The sequence below is a fragment of the Orcinus orca genome, chromosome 3 (genome assembly GCF_937001465.1).
Source record: "Orcinus orca chromosome 3, mOrcOrc1.1, whole genome shotgun sequence".
NCBI classification, from domain to species: domain Eukaryota; kingdom Metazoa; phylum Chordata; class Mammalia; order Artiodactyla; family Delphinidae; genus Orcinus; species Orcinus orca.
The window spans coordinates 121,377,700-121,399,641 of NC_064561.1; the positions used below are offsets into that span (position 1 = coordinate 121,377,700).

Below are 21,942 nucleotides of genomic sequence, written 5' to 3' on the forward strand. Positions count from 1 at the left end.
ATAATCAGGTATAGGAAGCACAGAGACTCCCAAACAAGATGAACCCAAATAGACCCACACTAAGATATACCATAATTAAAATGGCAAAAGTTAAAGAGAGAATTCTAAAGTCATCAAGAGAAAAACAGTCATATATAAGGGAACCCTCATAACGTTATCAGCTGATTTTTCCGCAGAAAGTTTGCAGGCCAGAAGGGAGTGGTATGATATTTTTAAAGTGCTGAAAAAGAAAAACCTGCAAACTAGGATAACCTACCTAGCAAGATTATCATTTAGAACTGAAGGAGAGATAAAGAACTTCTCAGACAAGCAAAAACTAAGAGTTTATCAATACTAAAGCTACCCTAAAAGAACTGTTCAAAGGTCTTCTCTAAGTGGAAGAGACTATAACATAAAGTAAGTATCTATAGAGAAGGAAAATCCCAGTAGTAAAGGCAAATATATGGTAAAAGCTGAGGATCAACCACTTAAATAAGTTAGTATGAGATTAAAAGACAAAAAATTGTAGAAGGAACTGTAACTACAATGAACAACCGTAAAGGGATAAACATGAAAATGTAAAATATGACATCAAAAACACAAAATGTGGGAGAGGGGATATATAGCTGTTAGGTTAACTGATGCCATCTTGGGCCCTTAGAGTCTCTCCTGTCCTTCCACTGACACTACCCAGGACTGTACTATGCAGTAAATCACTTCTCTGTCGTTAAGGGCTTTGAGTTAACAGATATTGTTTAATAATAATTAGGATCAGGTGGCCTCTATGCTGTGTTAGTCCCCAAACAATGATGAAAACCTTCACTGATGTATTCCTAGTGCCCACAAGACTAGTTACCCATTCATAAATTTAATTTAGGAATGCACATTCTGTTTCCAAGCACCTATCCCCCACACCCTAGGTCAATTATAAAATTGTCTCAATGGTCCCTCGGCAGTGCAGACTGCACCTACGAATGCCTCCGTATCACTGTCTCCTCAATCCCAATTGCACCCTGTGAGTAAGTTACCCTATAATAAACTGACGCATTGATTATATGGGGCTGCCTGCCTCATCGTTTGGTCTCAGGATGCCTTCTCAGTTGGGTGGGACTTTTTTTTTTTTTTTTTGCGGTATGCGGGCCTCTCACTGTTGTGGCCTCTCCCGTTGCGGAGCACAGGCTCTGGACGCACAGGCTCAGCGGCCATGGCTCACGGGCCCAGCCGCTCTGCAGCATGTGGGATCTTCCCGGACCGGGGCACGAACCCGTGTCCCCTGCATCGGCAGGCGGACTCTCAACCACTGCGCCACCAGGGAAGCCCTGGGTGGGACTTTTCATTCCCACTGTCCTCTAACAGGGGAGTAAAAAATTGTTCAAACACATCTTTTAGAATGTGTTTGAACTTAAATGACTACCAATTAAAACAAGTAGAGACAGTTATAGGTCAACGTAAATAAATCCCAAGGTAACCACAAATCAAAAACCTACAATAAGTAAACAAAAACTAGAGAGAAAAGAACACAAGCACACCACAAAAGAAAAATCATCAAGCCAAAAGGGAAGCAACTAAAATAATAATAAAAGAACAGAGAAGAACTACAAAAACAACCAGAAAACAAGTAACAAAATGGCAATGCCAATAAGTACATACCTATCAATAATGAATTTAAATGTCAATGAGCTAAATGCTCCAGTCAAAAGACATAGTGTGGCTACTGAGATTTTTTTAAAAAGGACCCATCTATATGCTGCCTACAGGAGACTTACTTCAGAGCTAAAGAAACACACAGACTGAAAGTCAGGTTGGGAAGAAGGTATTTCATGCTAATAGAACAACAAGAAAGTGGAGGTAGCAATATTTATATCAGACGAAATAGATTCTAAAACAATGTCTATAACAAAACACACAAAAAAAGGGCAATATATAGTGATAAAGGAATCAATACAAGAAGAGGCTATAATACTCACTAACATATATGAACCTAATGGAGGAGCACCTAAGTATATAAAGCAAATACTAACAGACATAAAAGGAGAAATTGACAATAATATAATAATAGTAGGGAACTTTAACACCCACTTACATGGATGCACAGATCATTCAGACAGAAAATCAATTAGGAAACAGTGGTCTCCAATGACACATTAGACCAGCTGTCTACAGGACATTCTATGCAAAAACAGTAGAATACACATTCTTTTCAACTGCACATGGAATGTTCTCATGCTAGGCCATAAAATAAGCCTCAACAAACTTAAGAGGGTAGAAATTATATCAAGCATTTCTCAATGACAACCATATGAAACTAAAAATCAATTATAGGAAGAAAAATGGGAGAAACACAAACACACAGAGACTAAACAACATGCTACTAAGACACCAATGGATCAATGAAGGAATCAGAGAGGTAATCAGAAAATACCTTGAGACAAATGAAAATGGAAATGCAACACTCCAAAATCTATAGGATGTAGCAAGAGCAGCTACAAGAGGTATGTTTATGGCAATACACACCTACCTCAAGAAACAAGAAAAATGTTACAGAAACAAGCTAACCTACCATCTAAAGGAATTAGAAAAAGAAGAGCAAAGGTCAAAGTCAGAAGAAGGAAGGAAATAATACAGATCAGAGAGGAAATGAATAAAATAGAGACAACCACCCTCCCCAAAATAGAAAAGAACAATGAAACCAAGAGCTGATTTTTTGAAAAGATAAACAAAATTGATAAACCTCATTAAGGAAAAAAAAGAGAGAAGGCCCAAATAAATAAGAAGAGAAATAATAATTGATATCACAGAGATACAAAAAATCATAGGAGAATACTATGAAGAGTTATATGCCAACAAAATGGACAACCTAGAAGAAACGGACAAATTTCTGGAAAGAGACAACCTTCCAAACTGAATCAAGAAGAAATCTGAACAAATGATCACTAGGAGTGAAATTGAACATATAATTACTGGTAGTGAAATTGAATTTGTAATTTAAAAAACCTCTCAGTGAACAAAAGTCCAGACCAGATGGCTTCAAAGGGGAATTCTACCAAACATACACAGAAGAGCAAATACCTATCTTTCTCAAACTATTCCAAAAAAAACTGAAGATGACAGAACACTCCCAAATTCATTCTATGAGGCCACCATTACCCTGATACCAAAATCAAAGACACTACAAAAAAAGAAAAGAAAATTATAGGCCAATATCTAAGATGAATATAGATGCAAAAATCCTCAAAATATTAGCAAACCAAATCCAACAATATATAAAAAGGGTCATATACCATGATCAAGTTGGATTTATTTCAGGGGCTTAAGGATGACTCAATATTCACAAAATCAATGTGATATACCACATTAACAAAAGGAAGGATAAAAATCACATGATCATCTCAACAGACACAGAAAAAGCATTTGACAAAATCCATTCATGATAAAAACTCTCTAAGTAGGTATATAGGGAACATATCTCAACATAATAAAGGCCATATATGATAAACCCACAGCTAACATTATACTCAACAGTGAAAAGCTAAAAGCTTACCCTCTAAAATCAGGAACAAGACAAGGATGCCAACTCTCACCACTTCTATTTAACATAATATTGGAAGACCAAGCCACAGCAATCACACAAGAAAAACAAATAGAAGGCATCCAAATTGGAAGAAAATAAGTAAAACTGTCACTATTTGCAGATGACATAATACTATATATAGAAAACCCTAAAGTCTCCACCAAAAAACTATTAAAACTAATAAATGAATTCAGTAAAGTTGCAAGATACAGGACTAATATAAAAAAATCAGTTGCTTTTCTATACACCAATAGTGAACTATCAGAAAGAGAAAAGCAAGAAAACAATCCATTTAACATCGCATCAAAAAGAAAAAAATACCTAGGAATAAACCTAACCAAGGAAGTGAAAGACCTATACTCTGAAATCTATAAAACATTAATGAAGGAAAATGAAGGTGATACAAAGAAATGGAAAGATATCCCGTGTTCATGGACTGGAAAAAATATTGTTAAAATGTCCATAATACCCAAAGCAATCTGCAGATTTAATGCAATTCCTATCAAAATACCCATGACATTTTTCACAGAACTAGAACAAATAACGTTAAAATTTATATGGAACCATAAAAGACCCCTAGTTGCCAAAGCAATCTTGACAAAAGAGAACAAAGCTGGAGGTATCACCCTCCCAGACTTCAGACAATACTACAAAGCTACACTAATCAACACAGCATGGTACTGGCACAAAAACAGACACAAAGATCAATGGAACAGAGTGGAGAGCACTGAAATAAACCCACACACTAATGATCAATTAATTTACAACAAAGGAGACAAGAATATACAATGGAGAAAAGACAATCTCTTCAATAGGTGGTGCCGGGAAAACTGAACAACTACATTTAAAAGAATGAAATTGTAACACTTTATGACAACATATATAAAAATAAACTCAAAATGGATTAAAGATCTGAAACCATAAAACTCCATAAATCATAGCAGTATTTTTGGGGATCAGTTTCCTAAGGCAAAAGAAACAGAAGCCAAAAGAAACAAATGGGACCTAATTAAACCTAAAAGCTTTTGCACAGCACAGAAAGCCATCAACAAAACAAAAAGACAACCTACTGAATGGGAGAAAATATTTACAAATGATATGACCAACAAGGAATTAATATACAAAATATATAAACAACTCAGCATCAAAAACACAAACAACCGCATTAAAAATTGGGCAGAAGACCTGAATAGACAGTTTTCCAAAGAAGATATACAGATGGCCAACAGGCACATGAAAAGATGCTCAACATCACTAATCATTAGAGAAATGCAAATCAAAACCACAATGAGATATCACCTCACAGCTGTCAGAATGGCTATCATCAAAAAGTCTACAAATAAAAAATATTGGTGAGGATGCTGAAAAAGGCAACCCATTTACACTGTTGGTGGGAGTGTAAATTGGTGTAGTCACTATGGAAAATAGTATGGAGGTTCCTCAAAAAACTAAAAATAAAACTACCATATGATCCAGCAATTCCACTGCTGGGTATGCATCTGAAGAAAACAAAAAAACACTAATTTGAAAAGATTCCTGCACCACAATGTTCACAGCAGCATTATTTACAATAGCCCAGATATGGAAGAGACCTAAGTGTCCATCAACAGATGAATGGATAAAGAAGATGTGGTACATATATATAAAATGGAATAACACTAAGCCGTAAAAAAGAATGAAATTCTGCCATTCATAACAATGTGGATGGACCTAGAGAGTATTACACTTAGAAAAATAAGTCAGACAGAGAAAGACAAATATTTTATGTTACCACTTACACGTGGAATCTAAAAAGTAAAGCAAACGAAGGAATATAATAGAATAGAAATTGACTCACAGATATAGAGAACAAACTAGTGGTTACCAGTGGGGAGAGGGAACAGGGGAATGGCAAGATAGGTGTAGGGAATTAAGAGATACAAATTACTATGTGTAAAATAAATAAGCTACAAGGCTATATTGTATAGCACAGGGAAATATAGCTATTATTTTGTAACAACTTTAAATGGAGAATAATCTATAAAAATACTGAATCAATATATTGTACACCTGAAATTAATATAATACTGTAAGTCAACTAAACTTCAATTAAAAAGAAAACACATTTATAGCAGAATCATGAGAATAATCTGCCCATAGAACTAAATTAAGCTTACAACTCAAACATATTTTATGGTATGCATTATTGTTGCTCTGCTTTGTCATTAGGTACAAAGTCAACAGGGTATGCACATTATTGTAATCACTCTTACTTTTAACATTTATATAGACAAAACAAGCATTTCTGGGAGTATCTGTTCTGGGAGAAGAGAGGAAATGGAAAGTTTGTGGTCTTTGCTCTCCTCCCACACTACCTCAACTTGACTAGTTTCAAGTATCATTCTTGTAACAAATATGTGAGCTCCTACTATGTGCCCACATGGTAGTAGGTTCTAAGGCACCTTCTTGATCTCAGGGTAAGAAACTGTGACCAGGACTCTAGTGTCCATCCTGCCCCACTCTAGAATACTTGGGCTGTGGATTTCCCTTGGGTGACAGAGATCCACAGGATTCGAGCACTTCCTGGGAATCTTCCTGCTGTGCGTATTTGACTCATTTTCCTCCCTCTTACAAATTTAGAAGCCACCAACCACACTTTTCCCTTTCTGCCTCCCAAAAGGTAAATTTATATTATTTATATTAAAAAAAAAAAAAAAAAAACCACGAACTAAAAACTCCACCTTGGACTGCTATAAAAAAATCCATCCATTACGAAGTCATTTGGTTTAAAAAGTAAACAATCCTGAGACTGCTGTGGGCTATGGTGGCGTTTCCCAAGCAGTACTGAGACAGGCTGGGACCTGGGACCCTTTGCTGCAGTGCTTGCACCTGGACAAACGTCTCCTCGAGAAACAAAATACAAAGAAACTATATGAGACTAAAAACAACTGCATGAATGTGCAGTTGGGGTAAATTTTGGATAACAACATACAAAGAGACCAAAAACCGAACTGCCACTTCTGAAGAGCCGGGAGCAAAAGCAGGGTACTGAGCATGCCCCCTGCATACAGCACCACCAAAGGGGTGGGCGAACCCCCTAAGCCACTCTCCAGCCCATCCCTTGGACACACCCCTACCCTCACCTCATATAAGGAACCAGCTTGGCCTCCCTGAGTGAGCCAGAGAACCTGTTGCTTGTTCTCGCTCCTCCTTGCTGAGGCAGGGGCCCCAATAAAGCCTTGCCTAAATTTCTTGTTTGGCCTCTTATCAATTTCTATTGATTAAGGAGGCTAAGAACCCTGGTTGGTAACAGTATGTCTTGGCAAACTGTCTTGGTCTGCTTCACAGGTTACAGGTGTTCCAAGATGCTGACCCTCAAAGTGGCAGGTGGAGCTGGGGCAGTCAGAGCTCCCAGGACAACCTCCTTTTGCTCTGAGCAACCTTTTCCTTCTCCTTTTATGCCAGTGTACCAGCACTAGCATCATTTTATTGGTGTGCTGCGAAGTGAAAAAGGTTGGAAAGCACTGGCTTGCCTTAGCATACTTTCATGTTTTGGGAAATAGTTCAAGACTATTCAGCTTAACCCCTGGCAGTCAACTCCCCTTTCTGGGCCTTGGTTTACTCACAAGTATGAAGAGGTGGTTACACTAAATGATCCCTAATGTCCCTTTCTAGTTCTACAGTATAATTACTGTGTAAGTTGTGAACTTCCCATATAACATCCTGAAAAATAACATTTTGTGAAGAAGAAAAAAGCACAGATTTGGAGTAAGACTTGGAGACTGCTCAAGACTTCAAGTTAATCCTTATTTAACAAATCTGATTAGATGCCTGCTACGTGCCAGAGAGCCGTGATTGACAGTAGGATTATAACTAAAGCAGAGAAGCAAAGTCCCTGTTCTCTTCAAGCTTATAATCCACTGGGAACCACAAACCAAAAAAAGGCAATTACAATTTAGTGGCATAAAGACTAAACTGGGGAGAAATACAGAGTGTTGTGGGTATGTGACAGGGGTACCCATCCCAGCTTTGGTAGGGAAGCTTTAGTGCGGGATGTGACACCAGGACCAGACTTAAAGAAAAGCAGGAGCTGGAGGGCATGTGGGGTGGGAGGTGGGTGTGTGGGAGGTGGGTGCGGACGGTGTGGGGGAAGATGACATTCTAGGCAGAGGGAAGACCATCTGCCAAGTCCCTTAGTGGCGCAGTACGTTGGGAACTATACGACTGGAATTTTAAGCATTAATTCAAATAAGGGAGTGATATGACAGGTTAGGAAAAGCCCTGTGGCTGCAGAGTGGAGAATAAACTGGAGGTGGGCAGATTCAGTGGCTGCTAAGTCTACAAATACTCAGATTATGTAATGAGTCAGGGAAGGGAACCAAAAAGGGAGGGTTTAAAAGCGTACTCCTTTCAATTATGCTTGCAGAAGTCAAACAAGGTTTCCTAGAAGAGGAGGCAGAGCCAGGTCTTAAAGGATAAAAAGGAATATACACCTTGTTTTTTAAAATTTTTTGTATTTCTATTTTTTTTGATGTTCAGATGAAACAATAACTGAATGCTAAAAATTAGGTAGGGATATATTTAAAAGATACTTGAAAAATTCTCTTCAGCTAAACCCACTTTCAGTGAAATGACTCTTCTATGTCATGCCTGAGAGGGCTTTTTCTTCAGCCTTCTTTACATTTTTATACAATCTCCCTGAGTGACAGACCCAGAATCTAAACTCCCTGTACATGCATTGTGATGATTCTTAAATCCCTAACTCCAGCTCAGCCCTCTCTCCTGGCTTTTATATCCACCTTCACCTTGGGATCTCCACCAAATGTCCCACAAGCACCTCAAAGTCACAGTTCCTTTCTATTTGATTCTTTGTTATATTCCTGCCAGAAAATCCAATGTAGCAGGTTAAAAAAAAAAGTTAGTTTGTTTATTGACCATTCGGATATCCTATACTTTGAAATGCCTGTTGAAGTCTGTTGCCAATTTTTGTACTGGATAATCCGTTAGTTCCCTCATAGCCTTTATAAGTACTCCATCAGTGTTAATTTAATTGGATCTATCTCCCACCAAATTAGAGCGGTATTGTGTCTCTTCTTTGTAAGCCTGAAATCAAGCACAATATTGACACAAAGTAACTGTGTCAAAATCTGTAAGAATAAAATATTCATAAAACAATGCTAGTAAAAAATTCATAAATCAATGCAAGATTGTGAAATGTGAAAAAAAATGAGTATTCTTAAAACCGGTTGAGGAAAAGCAGGCAGTAAGTTGGCTTGTTTAGAAGCATTACAATGAGTTCATATAATACAGAATCCAGAAAAGTATAATTACATGTGCAAAAGACCATTTCTTAAAATTACATGACTATCAAAAGCAACGATGCCACCTGACTTTCAGGAAATTATTTTCAGAGTGTATTTTATAATTAACACCTATAAAATATTTAAAATTGAGTTTTACATAGTAAGTTCTTTTTCAACAGTATCCCTATATAGAAATTTATACCCTGCAAAAAAGAATGCACTTCACCATAGCAACAGTTCTATATCAACTCCTACTCAAGTTAGAAAAAGCATATGTAAAAGAAATGAATATTCTGGAATATTCTGAGGTGCTTGCTGGAATAAATCACTACACTTATTTTGTAAAAATTTAAAAGTAAGAGTTCAATGTTTCTTTGAAACATTCCTGTAATTCGGCTAATTTAGTTTCTCAAATCTTGCTTTTTTAAATAGTGTAATACGTTACTTAAAAGAGGGGGAAAAAAAGAATAAAAAAAGGAAAAAACAAATTCAATGTCAAGAATAACATACGTGATTGGTGTTTTGGAGGATGAGAATAACAACAGGAAATGATGTTTCAAGTGATTTATAAGTAAACCAAGGTACTATATGGTACAACTCTATTACTTTCTCAAGAAAAGTAACACCCTACTGGTATTATGGAAACTGAAAAAGAAATTCTTATGTTCACAGAGACTTCCTGTAATAAGTACTTCCAAGTACTTATTAACTTGGTTTGATAAATTAAGTAACTTACAAATTCCCTAATGAGAATAAACATGTTTACAGACACTGGGGATCTGGTTATGTACTCCTACAAGTCTTTGGATGATATTGCCAACGAAAAATTGCCACTTGCCATCTGCCTCTACAAGGACTAAGTCACAAACCACTGTAACCGCTGACCTTCAACACACCCTGGAAGGATTTCAGGGTGGAGATCAGGAATAAGGCACTCTGTGCTCTGGGAAAAACTGGCAGAACAGGACTTCAGATAGTTAGATGTTTTCAGGAGGACATTTTGAGCCCCATTCTTGCATCTCCTCATATCTAGAAAAGCACTAAAATCATTAACAGTGACATCTGCTCCTCGTGACTAGCAGCGAGCCTCCGCGAAAACGTGTACTTGACCGCATGCACCCCCTTCACTAAAGTCATATGTAACACTGACCTTCCCCCCCACCTCTTTGGAGCAGTTTCTCAGAGCTATCTGAAATGCTGTCTCCCAGGCTATAGCCCTCACTTTGTCCCACATAAAACTCAACTCACAACTCTCACACTGTGCATGCATTTTTTTAGTTGGCAATATCAGAATGTATCGTTAAACTTGATGTAATTCAAAGCATTTCCTTTCACTCACCACCCTTGTGGTCAACCAAATTCACCAGGCTCACATCTCTGTCACCCTTGCTCACAGCCCAAGATGGAATACTCTGTGATATTCCCAACTCCCGTGCTCTCCTGGGCTTCCTTTCTCTGACCTAATTTCCAACTGCTCCCCTACATTTCAATTTTCTCACTATCCTCTGAAAAATTCCCCAATAGTTCTATGTTTCTAACTTCCTTGCTTAACATTTCCTTCATACGCTGACTTAGACTGAAAGCTGGCTGTTATTCCCCTGCAGTCCTCTCATTTCAAGGATGAGCTTTTTGCCACATCCTGTCACATGTATCTCAGGGTTCAAACGTTCTCCCATATCTGCTTCCTCAGGGCTTTACCATCTCTGCTTGTCTTCACCACAGGCATCTACATCTACCTCCAGGTCACCAGTCTCCATCCCTCGCAATCTCTGACACCTGGACCACCTTCACTTTCCACTACAAATCCTGTTGTTTTAGATGATTTCAATGTGCATATGGTTGCCTTTTTCTCAAATGCTGTTCCCTGATCTCCTCATCCCCGAAGACCTTCTCCACTTCCACTACTTACCTTCCATGGCCATACCTAGGATCTTGCCCTCACCCAGAACACTACCTCTGAAATCTTGAAGTCAGGCATCTCATTCTCTGATACAATCTCTCTCACTTAACTATTCCCTACATATTAATTCTTTCATCTCATCACCAGATAATTTTCCTCTGTGTTGACAAAGACTCCCTCCTTGACTAAATTCTAGTCAGGCTCCTCTGAGCCCTCTTCTTGACTAGGCCCCAACCTTGGCCTATAACAACTGCAACCCTCTCAGCACAAATGACTTCACTTACCCTCCCCACTAAGAGACCAGAACAAAAGCCAGCAGAGCTTCTAACTGCTCAAGGCTGCATTCGTGGGATGACCCCAGTCCCCCTTAAAGTGCCTGCCTACAAAAGCACAACACTGCCAAGAGAGAATTTATACTTGTTCCAGCCAAAACGTGGTGATAGGCAGATAGACCCCGAACCTTCTCTTAGAGCAGTTACTTCAGAAAGCTTGCAATTATAAATCCTTTCTCTGCCCCTCTAAGAGGTAAATCTTCCACCACCTAGAGCTGCGTGAAATGCAAACATTCATTGAAATGCAAACATTCATGCAGATAACTCTCACTGTCCTTCTCAGTCCCTGTGGGAGGGTATTAGCAACAGTTGCCAGTTAATAAACCCAGAAGGGTCTCACACTAACCAAACCCCTTTCTCAATTTTTCTGTTCCCACTTCCTTGAACCTGCCCACACCCACCACTCCTCCCTACTCCCTCATTCTCCCTTTAAGACACCCAGTCACCTCTGTACAAACTGAAGTTGAATTCAGTTCAAGCTGGACTCTTTTCCCTATGCAATAATATTACTGAATAAAACCACCCTTGCCACTTTAATTAGTGTGTGGTAGTATACAGCTCTGTTTATCTTTGACAATGTAATTCTATGTAACACACACACACACACACATACACACAGAGTTCACTTTTTTCCCCAGCTTTAATCATTCTCTTGCTAGTATTCTCAATCCTTTAGGGGAAAAAAAAATCTAAATTCCTTAACATGGCTTTAAACAGATTGGCCTCTTCCTTATTTCTGACACTTTTTTCTTTACACTCTATGTCCCAACCTTCCTCAACATCTTTCAGTTCCCTGAACCCACCCTGTCTCACTCCCAGACTCTACCATGCTGGTTTCCGACCTGGAATACTCCTCTCCATTTCCCTGGCCTGCAGTGACTCACTCTCTTCAGTCAATATTTCATCCCTGGGAAACTTCGCAAATGCTCCCCCTACATTGGGTTAGGTCAACCTGCTACGTGCTCCATGACACCTGGTCTCCTGTACCCTAGCCTGACCCAGCTGTATTGTAATAAACTATCTTCTCTGCTAGACCACCAGCTCTCTAAGGGCAGGGATATTTCTGTCTTCCTTCCCACTCTCTGTCCTAATACTCTGCTTCACTACCTGGGGCTAAATAGGAACTCAGTAAGTATGTGTTAAATGAATAAGTATTTTAAATCATTAATGTAGTATAAGAGAACTCTAGCCCATATAACAAAAATTCTTATCACTGAAATCAGCTGAAGCATCTGTGATTCTTTAACAGAATGTTTGAAAACAGTAGAGCACAAGACAAAGCCTATACTATACACCAACAGGAATCTGCAAAACCATGGTATGATTCTACCCCATTAGCATCTGCGAGCATTTATAAATATAAAATATTTTCCCTGGATTACCAAGGATAACTAATTAAGGCTAATCCTTTAGTTGCTAAATTGTTCCCTCTATAGATAGTCTTTCATTGGAAATAGCACTGATTCCATATTTGGTGGTGAATATAAAACTACAGCCAAGGATTAGTTGATTTAAAGCCTAAGGTAAAACTTGTGTAAATTTTTAAAACATTATTTGGTATTTAAAAGTTTGAGATTAGTGTTATCATCTTTCACTTATTTTTGGCCATGATGTGGTACTTACCAACAAATTTGTACTATTGGGAACATACTGGCCCTGTTCTCCCAGCAGCACGTCAATCACAGGGTGCCGGCCATTTTTTATTATGATTTTCCTTTCTTCTTGTAGAGTTGGTCTGCGAAAAGAAGCATGTTTCAATTTACAAGGCAAGGAAACAGCCTTTAAAAAAATCTCTAAGAGCATGAAAATTTTTGTGGCCAGTCTGTCAGACACACAACAAAACCTTAAACATGGACTTTAAGAACATATGTTCAGAATAAGTCTTTGAGTATAAAAGTTAAATTTCAACTGCAGAATCAGAATTGGAAAGACAATTATAATTATAGTGCTCCGAAGCACAAACTTTAGCAGAGTCTTACGATGGCTCCGTAACTACCTTTATGAGATCCTTTTTATTTTTCTACTATTCTCTAAAATATTTTCATTAATAGAAACTACAGTTCAGATTATTGCTACTTAAATCATTTTTAGTAATAAGCAAAATAAAGAAAATCAGGCAAAATTATTTCTAGATTTAATTATTACATTAATAAAAATTGTGTGTTGGACTTGGGGACAGAAGGACCTAAAAGTTTCATATTCTGTTTAATTAAAACATCTTTATATGGTCTTTAGTATCTTTCACTTTTTTTGATATAAAAAATGTTTGTTTGTTTTGCTGGTTTTGTTTTTTAAGGTTTTATCTTTCTGTTTTTATCTATAGCTTTATCTATCCAAGCTCTTGTGAGCACTGTCCTTCTCTCAGTCTCCTCCCCAGAGGTTACCACTGAGAGCAGTTTGGAGTCTACTCTTTCCAACCTTCTTCTCTGCATTTAAGTTTATATACACTGATTGTATTGCTTTGTGATTTCTTCTTAAAAAAAAAAAATCATACTGTAAGATATCATTCCACAACTACTTTTTTTCTCCCTTAATATTCCTCAATACATATAAAAGGCAGATTTCACCATTTACCATATGGGTCCAATGGAATCTTTCATTTATTTTTTAAGTATTTCTAAGTCATTTTACAAGTAATATGTAGAAATGCAAATAAAAGAATAGTGAAAAAAATCATGACAAATTTTAGTAAGAATTCAAATACAGCAAATCTCATATTTTTATTCTCTATTTCCTGGTTTTGAAGGCATATATACCTGGAATGGGCAACACACTGTGAATGTAAATAACTGTTCATAAGCTGTCATGCATGCACCTGGACCATATTCATTTATAAATACTAATTCTAGATTTCAATACATTTCTAATAGGTTTTAGCTTATCATTATTTCTGATTCTTTTACCACTTGCAACAAAAATGCACTGTTTGAAAAAAAAATGCACTGTTTGAAGAATTTTTTTGAAATCTTTTAAAGCTCATAATTTTGTAAAAGAGAAGACAAGCCATCTTCTTTGTTTCATAACTGCAAAACATTTTTGCACTTACGTTTATAAATACAATTAGAATAATCAATCAAATGAGTATTTTTATTTTATATCATCGATTTTCTTTCAATCTCCTGCCTTCAGCACCTATCCACCAGCAAACAGCATCAAGTAAATTTTAGCGCACAAATATCATAAAAGAATACTCCCAGACGTCCTTTCAGCAAAACAGGATGGTCCCGTTTCTTGTCACTAAGTATTGCATGCTGTGTGTTTCCTTTGGAATAACAAACTGGATAAGAATACTACATTTCATTTTGCCCTCACAAATAAATTACTCACACACTAATTCTTGAGTTGGAGACAGTGCGCCTAGGATATTATTATCCACACACTCATAATCTGAGATTTTGTTTACACCAGAAATTTCACCACCATCATTAGTATCTAGAGCACTGCTATCTTTCCCTTCACATTCATCTTTTGAATAACCTAGTAACAATGAAATGTCTCCCATCAGTTTTTTTCTCTTTGCTATTATGGGTGAGAAACGAAAAATTCTGAGTTCTCAACTGTGTAGCCTCAAAGTTAGAAGCAAACTACAAGAGTGGCATCTCCAGTCTTCTTATATACCTTCTTGAAAGATGATGTAACTCTTCGGAAAATACAATGAGAAAAATGAAGAATGATGTGACAGTGATTTCTATCTTAATTTTGCATCATCATTCTCCAGCTTCCTTCTGACTTTAGACTTTTACAGCATACTGGGAAAAATTGATAAACAGTGATGAAATCATTCCTAGGATGATGAAATAGTAAAGCATTCCAGACATTAGCAAGATAAAAATCATTAAAGATCCCAAAATGAATCTTTGATTTATAAAAGGGTCCAATGGACCCATCTGGTAAATGCAAGACAGAATAAATTTTATTCTCCTTTAAAAAAAAAAGGTAAATTGTCTCTTTGTTCTTTGGAAGACCTTTAAAGAACTCAAAGCTGAAATTAGGTCCAGTGAACCCTGATGGCATGGAATACAGAAGATTACAGATCATTTCTTGTCAGAACTTCAGCATTCTTTGGAAGGTGCTGAATAATAAGTTAGCTGTTCTCCACTGTTGAACATTTAGACTGCCTAGATTTTCACTGTTATAAACAATGCTCCAATGAACACCGATATATACGTGTTCATGTGCATATTTCCAAGTGTTTCTCTAAGCCAGAGGAAATTCCTGAAGCAGAATTTCCAAATCATAGGGCATGCATATTTGTTAACAGATGAGATACCTGTATCAATTTACCCTCCTACCAGCAGGATATGAAAGGTGACTTTTCATACCCTTATCTAAAGTTGGTATTATCAAACTTTCTAATTTTTAACAGTGTGACCTCATTGCTTTAATTTGCAATCACTGATTCCTAAGGTTGAACGTCTTTTCATCAATTTCTTGGCCACTTGCTGGTCTTTTTCATCTTAACATCCTATCAGTGACCTCCTCAAGTGCTTAGACTCAGAACTTTCACATATAAGCACATTTCTGAACTTACTCAAAACACCAAGAAATATTACTTTCCTAAATAAATACTTAAATTCTTCTTAAATATATCTGGCTAACAAAACCCCAAGAATGTACACTCACATTTCTCAAAGAAAGTCACTAAAGTATCTTCTGAGTAAACAATTCGAAATCATCCTTTGGAAAAGGACATTTAAAATTACAAGAAAAGGACAGTTTTTGAATTTTAGGGTATAATTTTAAAATACAGTTTTTACCTAAATGGGTTATGAATCTACTGTAAAAGAAAAAAGATGAAACCAACTGTAAGCGATATCAGTTTTAAAATAAAATTCTAAGTGCTCTGCCAAGTGAAATCAACATATATTCATGACATTGATATGATTTCCCAGGAAGGTTTTCACTTTAGAATAAAAATTTGATTTTTTCTGCTCTAAAATCTACACTGACTTATTCTGTTACTATCAAAATTACATAATGACAAAACACTTCCTGGTATAGTAAGAAGCAAATGATTATTCAGAGAGCTGAGATGATATACTAGGACAGGACAGTTACAGCAAGAAAGATATGAAAATCATGTTGAGGGCATTTTGTGGCACTGAAGAGAAAGAACTGAGAAAATCTGGATTCTGCCTGAAAAGAATGAAACATTGAACTTGAACAAATTTACTTATTTTATATTTTTAAAATTGCATCATTCTCCTTTAAACGCCCCAGAGAAACAAAACATAATCCATATTAATAAAACAGTATAATGTCCAGAATACGAATTGGATAGAAAGACCTAGAATAAGAACTTCTGCATAAAGATTTAGACTCTAGTGAATAAAGTGTCCTAATAGCATTTAGAAAGAAGAGACTGTAATTATGAAGCCAAATAATCAATTTTAACTGCAATAACTCAGATGCACTGAAATCTTTAAACAAGTTGGAAATCTAAGGAAAAAAAGTATAAACTTCAGATACTTAAGTACTAGTTTAAAAGGTATTTTAGATAAACGTTTCCTATTTCATGGCTATTTACACTCAATTTTATGGCTGCTAAAAAAGAGACTGAGTATATTACTTAAAGGTTATGGTGTGATTTTTCATTTAAATTTTTCAGGTGGATTTTTCTTAATATAAAATATATAGTATCCAATTAGAATAGTATTTTAGTGTGCAACATTTCCTGAAATTGTCTTACTGATAGAAGAGGTGGTTTGGAACAATCGTACTGAGGACAAGTAAGAGGTTGGATAAAGTACAGAAAACAGCTACTTGAAGGCTCCTGACAACTAACAGGACAGCAAGGAATTACCAGGGCAGGATCTGGGGTAGAACTGAGGGTCAGGGAGACTGTTTGCCAATTACTGAGGGAACGGCTGACACTGAGCACTATGGACAGCTTTAATCTGGATTGAGATACCAAAGGCTGCGCATCAGGCATAAGAGTGCATATGAAGTGAGAAATGCAGATTCTGAATCTTTGAACCTTTGAATATTTGAGCCTTTGAATCTCTGAATCACCTCAAGCCCTGATAAGGACTAAGTGATGCCAGACGTTAGTGTATTGAGATGTGACTCTTTCAGAAGAAATATAACATCAAATTATTTCTAAAAATGATTTTGCAAATACAATGCCTACAAGATAATCAAAATAACCAGGCATTTAAGGAGATACATGAATGAAAATGAACAGAAACAACAGACAATAGAAACAGGCCCACAAGGACTACAGATATTCGAATCATCAGACACAGACTTTAAGATAACTATGCTTACCATGTTCAAAGAGACAGACAAGATTGCGAATTGATAGAAAACGAAAAATGACTTTTAAAAAATAAATTATTATAGGTATGAAACATATTAAAAACCCTTAGGCTCAGATATTTTTTATTAAAGACAAAAAACTTTTACAATACTTAATTCTTTCTGATTTTTGAATAAACATCTGTAACAATTGCTGTTTATTAAGTGTTTATCATCTACCTGGTCCTGCTTAGAAGTTTCATAATGTCTTTATCACATTTAATTTGCACAACATTTCTAAGAGGCAGGTATTATTTCGTCAATGCAGAAACTGAGGATCAGACAGGTTACGAAACTTGTTTAAAGTCAGTTGTCAAAAACCAGGCTGGTATTCAAAACTATACCCCTAAGAGATGATTAGGTCATAAGGGCAGAACCCTCAAGAATGGGCTAGTATTCTTATAAAAGAGACCCCAGAGAGCCCCCGATAGGGCAATGCCCACAGGAGTCACAGAGAGCCACCAGTGAAAAATTCCGGTCTGGGGCAGCTGCCAGAGTGAGCTCAGGCACAGAGCACCAGCAGAAGTGGGGCCACCAAAGAGACCTACCTCATGGGCAGGGCCCAGGCACAGAGCCACTGTGGCAGCTGGGTGGCCTGGAGCCCTAGGGGCCCAACCTTTGCCAAGCAAATCTACAGGAACAGGACTGCCACCCCAGTGGGTCAGGAAAGCAGGACCCTTGTGCCCCAGTGGGCCTAGAGGATAGAGCACTGAGTCAAAGATTTAGCTGATGCTTAAGATTTGGACTTCAGGAAGAGCAACTGAGTGCAATTTGCCTCAAAATGAATCATACCTTAACTCTCCCCCATATCTGATTTAGATGATATTTAAATGAGACTTTTATAATTATAAAGTTAAACATATCATAAAGTGTTCCAGTGAATGCTAACAAATGAAAGGATTGCTCCTTTATGAAAATGTCACCCACATAAACCTAAAAATTGAAATATGTAACATTCCCCTCTAGTTATAGTGAATATCTGCTTTCACTGCACTCAATGGTACAGCAAGAAAGGAATTTCTTAATTTTAAATCAAGCTATATGTGTATGACATTCAGCTTTACCAAGAGTTCAACATATTTGAGTAATTTTAATACCTTACAATAGAAACACTGAAATTAATTGAATAATTCTATCTGTTCTAAAGCACTGGAAAAGGGGAGAAATGAAAAAACACATTACCTGCAGTAATCTCCTTGCTTAGCGACCTTGGCCAAGGAGAAAATGCAGTCAACAGTTGCTAGGTGATGTACTGCTTTACACAAGGAGTGATAATGTTCACTGAAGTTCCTACAGAAACAACAACAACAAGGTGAGCAAACTGATTTCTTAGACCTGTAAAAGCTGCACAATAAGTAATCATTTTGTTAGCTTAGATGAGCATAAACAAAATAACCAGGCATACCTAGCAGCTAAGAAAGGTGGAAATTACAGTGAACTACTTTTCTGTTTAATAACTTGATTGAGGCTTCTTTTTCTTTCACTTGGAAAGAAATATATATATTTAAAAGTTTCTATACAAAAGATGTCTACTATTAATACCTTATTGCACATTTCATCTGACCATGACACTTCAACTCAGACCTAATGAACACTAATGTAGTGATCATTTTCATTTAGCTTAAATAATGTCATGAACTAGCCAAATGGGTCAGCCTTCCTTTGTGCTTCTCCTTCACAGCATCATCCAAACTAGGAATAACAGTCTTATTATCTTTCTCTCACATTGACTGGAAACTTCTCGATGGTAGAGCCCAAATCCATCTGATGTACTTATTTAACATCTAGCCCATAGAGTTGACACTGTAATAAATTTCACTGAAGGCAAGCAAGAAGAAAGGTACTTTTTTTCAGTAACCGTCAGTTGTCTTATTAATAATTCATATAGAAATTAAACCTTAGACTTGTTTTTCGATAGGTCTGCCATTGACTCAAATCTTTGGCCAATTAAGTAGCTGGTGATCTAAAAGCTTAAAAGACTTTACTGAAAGACTTATTCAAGAAAAAATATAGGAATATATCCAGGGAGTTTCCTTCTCTTTGTTTTTTTTTTTTTTTTGCTTAGATTATCCCATTATCTCTTGTCACAGGAGTCCCTTATACCCTTTTATAGAAGGTCCCCACAAAAGTGATGACTGTTATGCTGAATGCTTCTCTTAAAAAATATTTCTGTATTGTACTATGGGTTTCAGAAACAGAGATTTAGTCTGTTTGCTTCTTAAATCCAAAGGTTTTTAGAGTGCTTCCTAGCTTGAAAATGACATCCAGATTAAGCTACTATGTGATTAGTTATTACTATAATACTGTATTGATCTTTTAGAATCTGTAATTTCTGATTTTTTATTAATATTAGACTATTCTATGTAAATGACTTTTTCAGATACTAGAAACAACACGTTAAATATCCAGTTTTATTTCTGCATTAACTTTGTGAATTGAAAAATTTGTGAACTGAAAAATATATCTTTACATTACAGTATATTTTAAACTTCTTTGAGTAGATGGAGCATAATGAATACAATTTATCAATTTCTCCCTGAATTAAAGTTAATCAAAACAAACAACATGAATCCCACTAACAGTATTAGCAGTCTGTGCAAAATCCCAAGCACAAAGGAGACTGGCCCCTGCCATCAGACAGGAGCACCAAGTTTTCACCTTAAAAATGACTCTTGGGCTTCCCTGGTGGTGCAGTGGTTGAGAGTCCACCTGCCGAAGCAGGGGACATGGGTTCATGCCCAGGTCCAGGAAGATCCCACATGCTGCAGAGCAGCTGGGCCCGTGAGCCATGGCCGCTGAGCCTGCACGTCCGGAGCCTCTGCTCCACAATGGGAGAGGCCACAGCAGTGAGAGGCCCGCATACCGCAAAAAAACAAACAAACAAACAAAAAAACTCAGTTTTGAAGATGCCACGTGATGCACAGATGTAACACCCCTGAGTGGTTGCCCAGTGATCAGGCCTTGTCATTTCTGGTCTGGCTTCAATTTTAGATCTTACCACTCATCTATCCCTTGGACTGTGGCTGATTCTGTCCCTAATTCTAATTACTGACCCATCTGGTCTTCCTATCCTGGCACTCTCTCTTCTGCCAGAGAGCAGCCACATTTGATGTTTCTGCTCTTGCCTCTCTGGATCTGAGTGTCAAAGTACCTGTGGCACTTAAAAAAAAAAAAAGCAGCCAATTTTTTCCTACTCTCACTCCATTCTTCTCAAGTCCTGTCCAGGCTACTAAAACCCTAATTTGCCACTACCCAACAGCCTTAGGTTGAGGGTAACTGTCCCTGATGACCTTCTAACTTCCGGGATTGAAATGAGTAACATAACTCTCAGTCAGTACCATTTCAGTTTAACAACAAAAAAGGCAGGACAGAGAAGGTAATTATTTTGATACGGACGACAATGTTCTTTTTCATGTCAATTGTATAAATAAGGCATGTGAAAAAAAATTTAAAACTATCATAAACCTTAAACATCACCATCATAACTTCATAATTCTTAAGAAGCCTTGTTTGACTTCTCGGTCTTTGTCTATTTGCTACACTTCGCCAAATTTCAAAGAGATCATTCATACTTAGAAAAATGACAAGCTGAAAAATGGGCAGTTCAGATAACAATCTGATAGACTGGGTTTATGTCATAACAACGTGCAACTTTATCACTAGGCCACCAAACAACTTCACCTAAACACTGTGATTTAATTTCTGGTCAAAAGATATTGCTGGGTCCATGGGAAGAAGATTAAGACACTTGTGTTCTAAAGCTGTTATGACAGTTTACCATCATATGTTTACTATCAAGTGTTGCCCAATGATATCTGAAGTTAATAAAAAAGGAGGATATTTTATTTTTATTTGCAAATGAATTTCTAAAATAATCAAGTGACTGTGTGAGAGGTATTATAATTCAATTTTTAAAGAATTTGCAGTTGAGATTATTCAATATCCACAGCCCATCTTCTAGAACACAAAAGAAGAGACAGTTTTTTGAGAGAGGGTTCTATTCACAGACTTTGTTACAGCCTTGATTTCTTACGATATTTTGATAAAAAGTAATGTGACTAATGGACAACTGTTAGTATCTCAGTAAGAGACAAAAACGCTTTGTATAGCTGGTATTCAATCCTCTGGTGTCACGTTCAATGAGGTTAATCATTTCTGAAATGACATTATATTCACACCATCTGGCACCTCAGTAAACAGTATGCCATAACAATCAATGCTATTCTCAAGTTGGGGCTCTAGTTGCAAATGCTGTAGCTAAATTTCAGCAAATACTCTTTTTTAAGATAAAAAATTTAACATATTTTTCTCATTTTGAAAGTAATATATGTATATTATAGAAACTTTTGATATCATGTATCTGCAAAGTACATTAAACTTCCAGTAACCTCATCATCCAGAATTAATCACTTAATATTTGAGACGATACACACGCCCCCCACCCACCCACACACACACTTCTCCAAAGATATACACCTGGACAAACCTCTCCTCGAGCAACAAAATACAAAGGAACTATATGGGACCAAAACTAACTGCTCACATGCCCAGTTGGGGCAAATTCTGGACAAAAGATACAAA

At 36.9% G+C, this 21,942-nt stretch overlaps 1 protein-coding gene across 1 annotated transcript in view; it reads right to left on the minus strand.

The window, feature by feature from the left end:
* The window catches only part of MSH3 (mutS homolog 3), a 183,564-nt gene that overhangs the window by 46,292 nt on the left and 115,330 nt on the right, over window positions 1–21,942 (minus strand). The window contains exons 18-19 of the mRNA XM_049707736.1: window positions 18,544–18,651; window positions 12,688–12,799 (exon numbers count right to left, since the gene is read on the minus strand). Coding sequence (XP_049563693.1) covers window positions 12,688–12,799; window positions 18,544–18,651 — 220 coding nt within the window. The remainder of the gene's footprint in view (window positions 1–12,687; window positions 12,800–18,543; window positions 18,652–21,942) is intronic.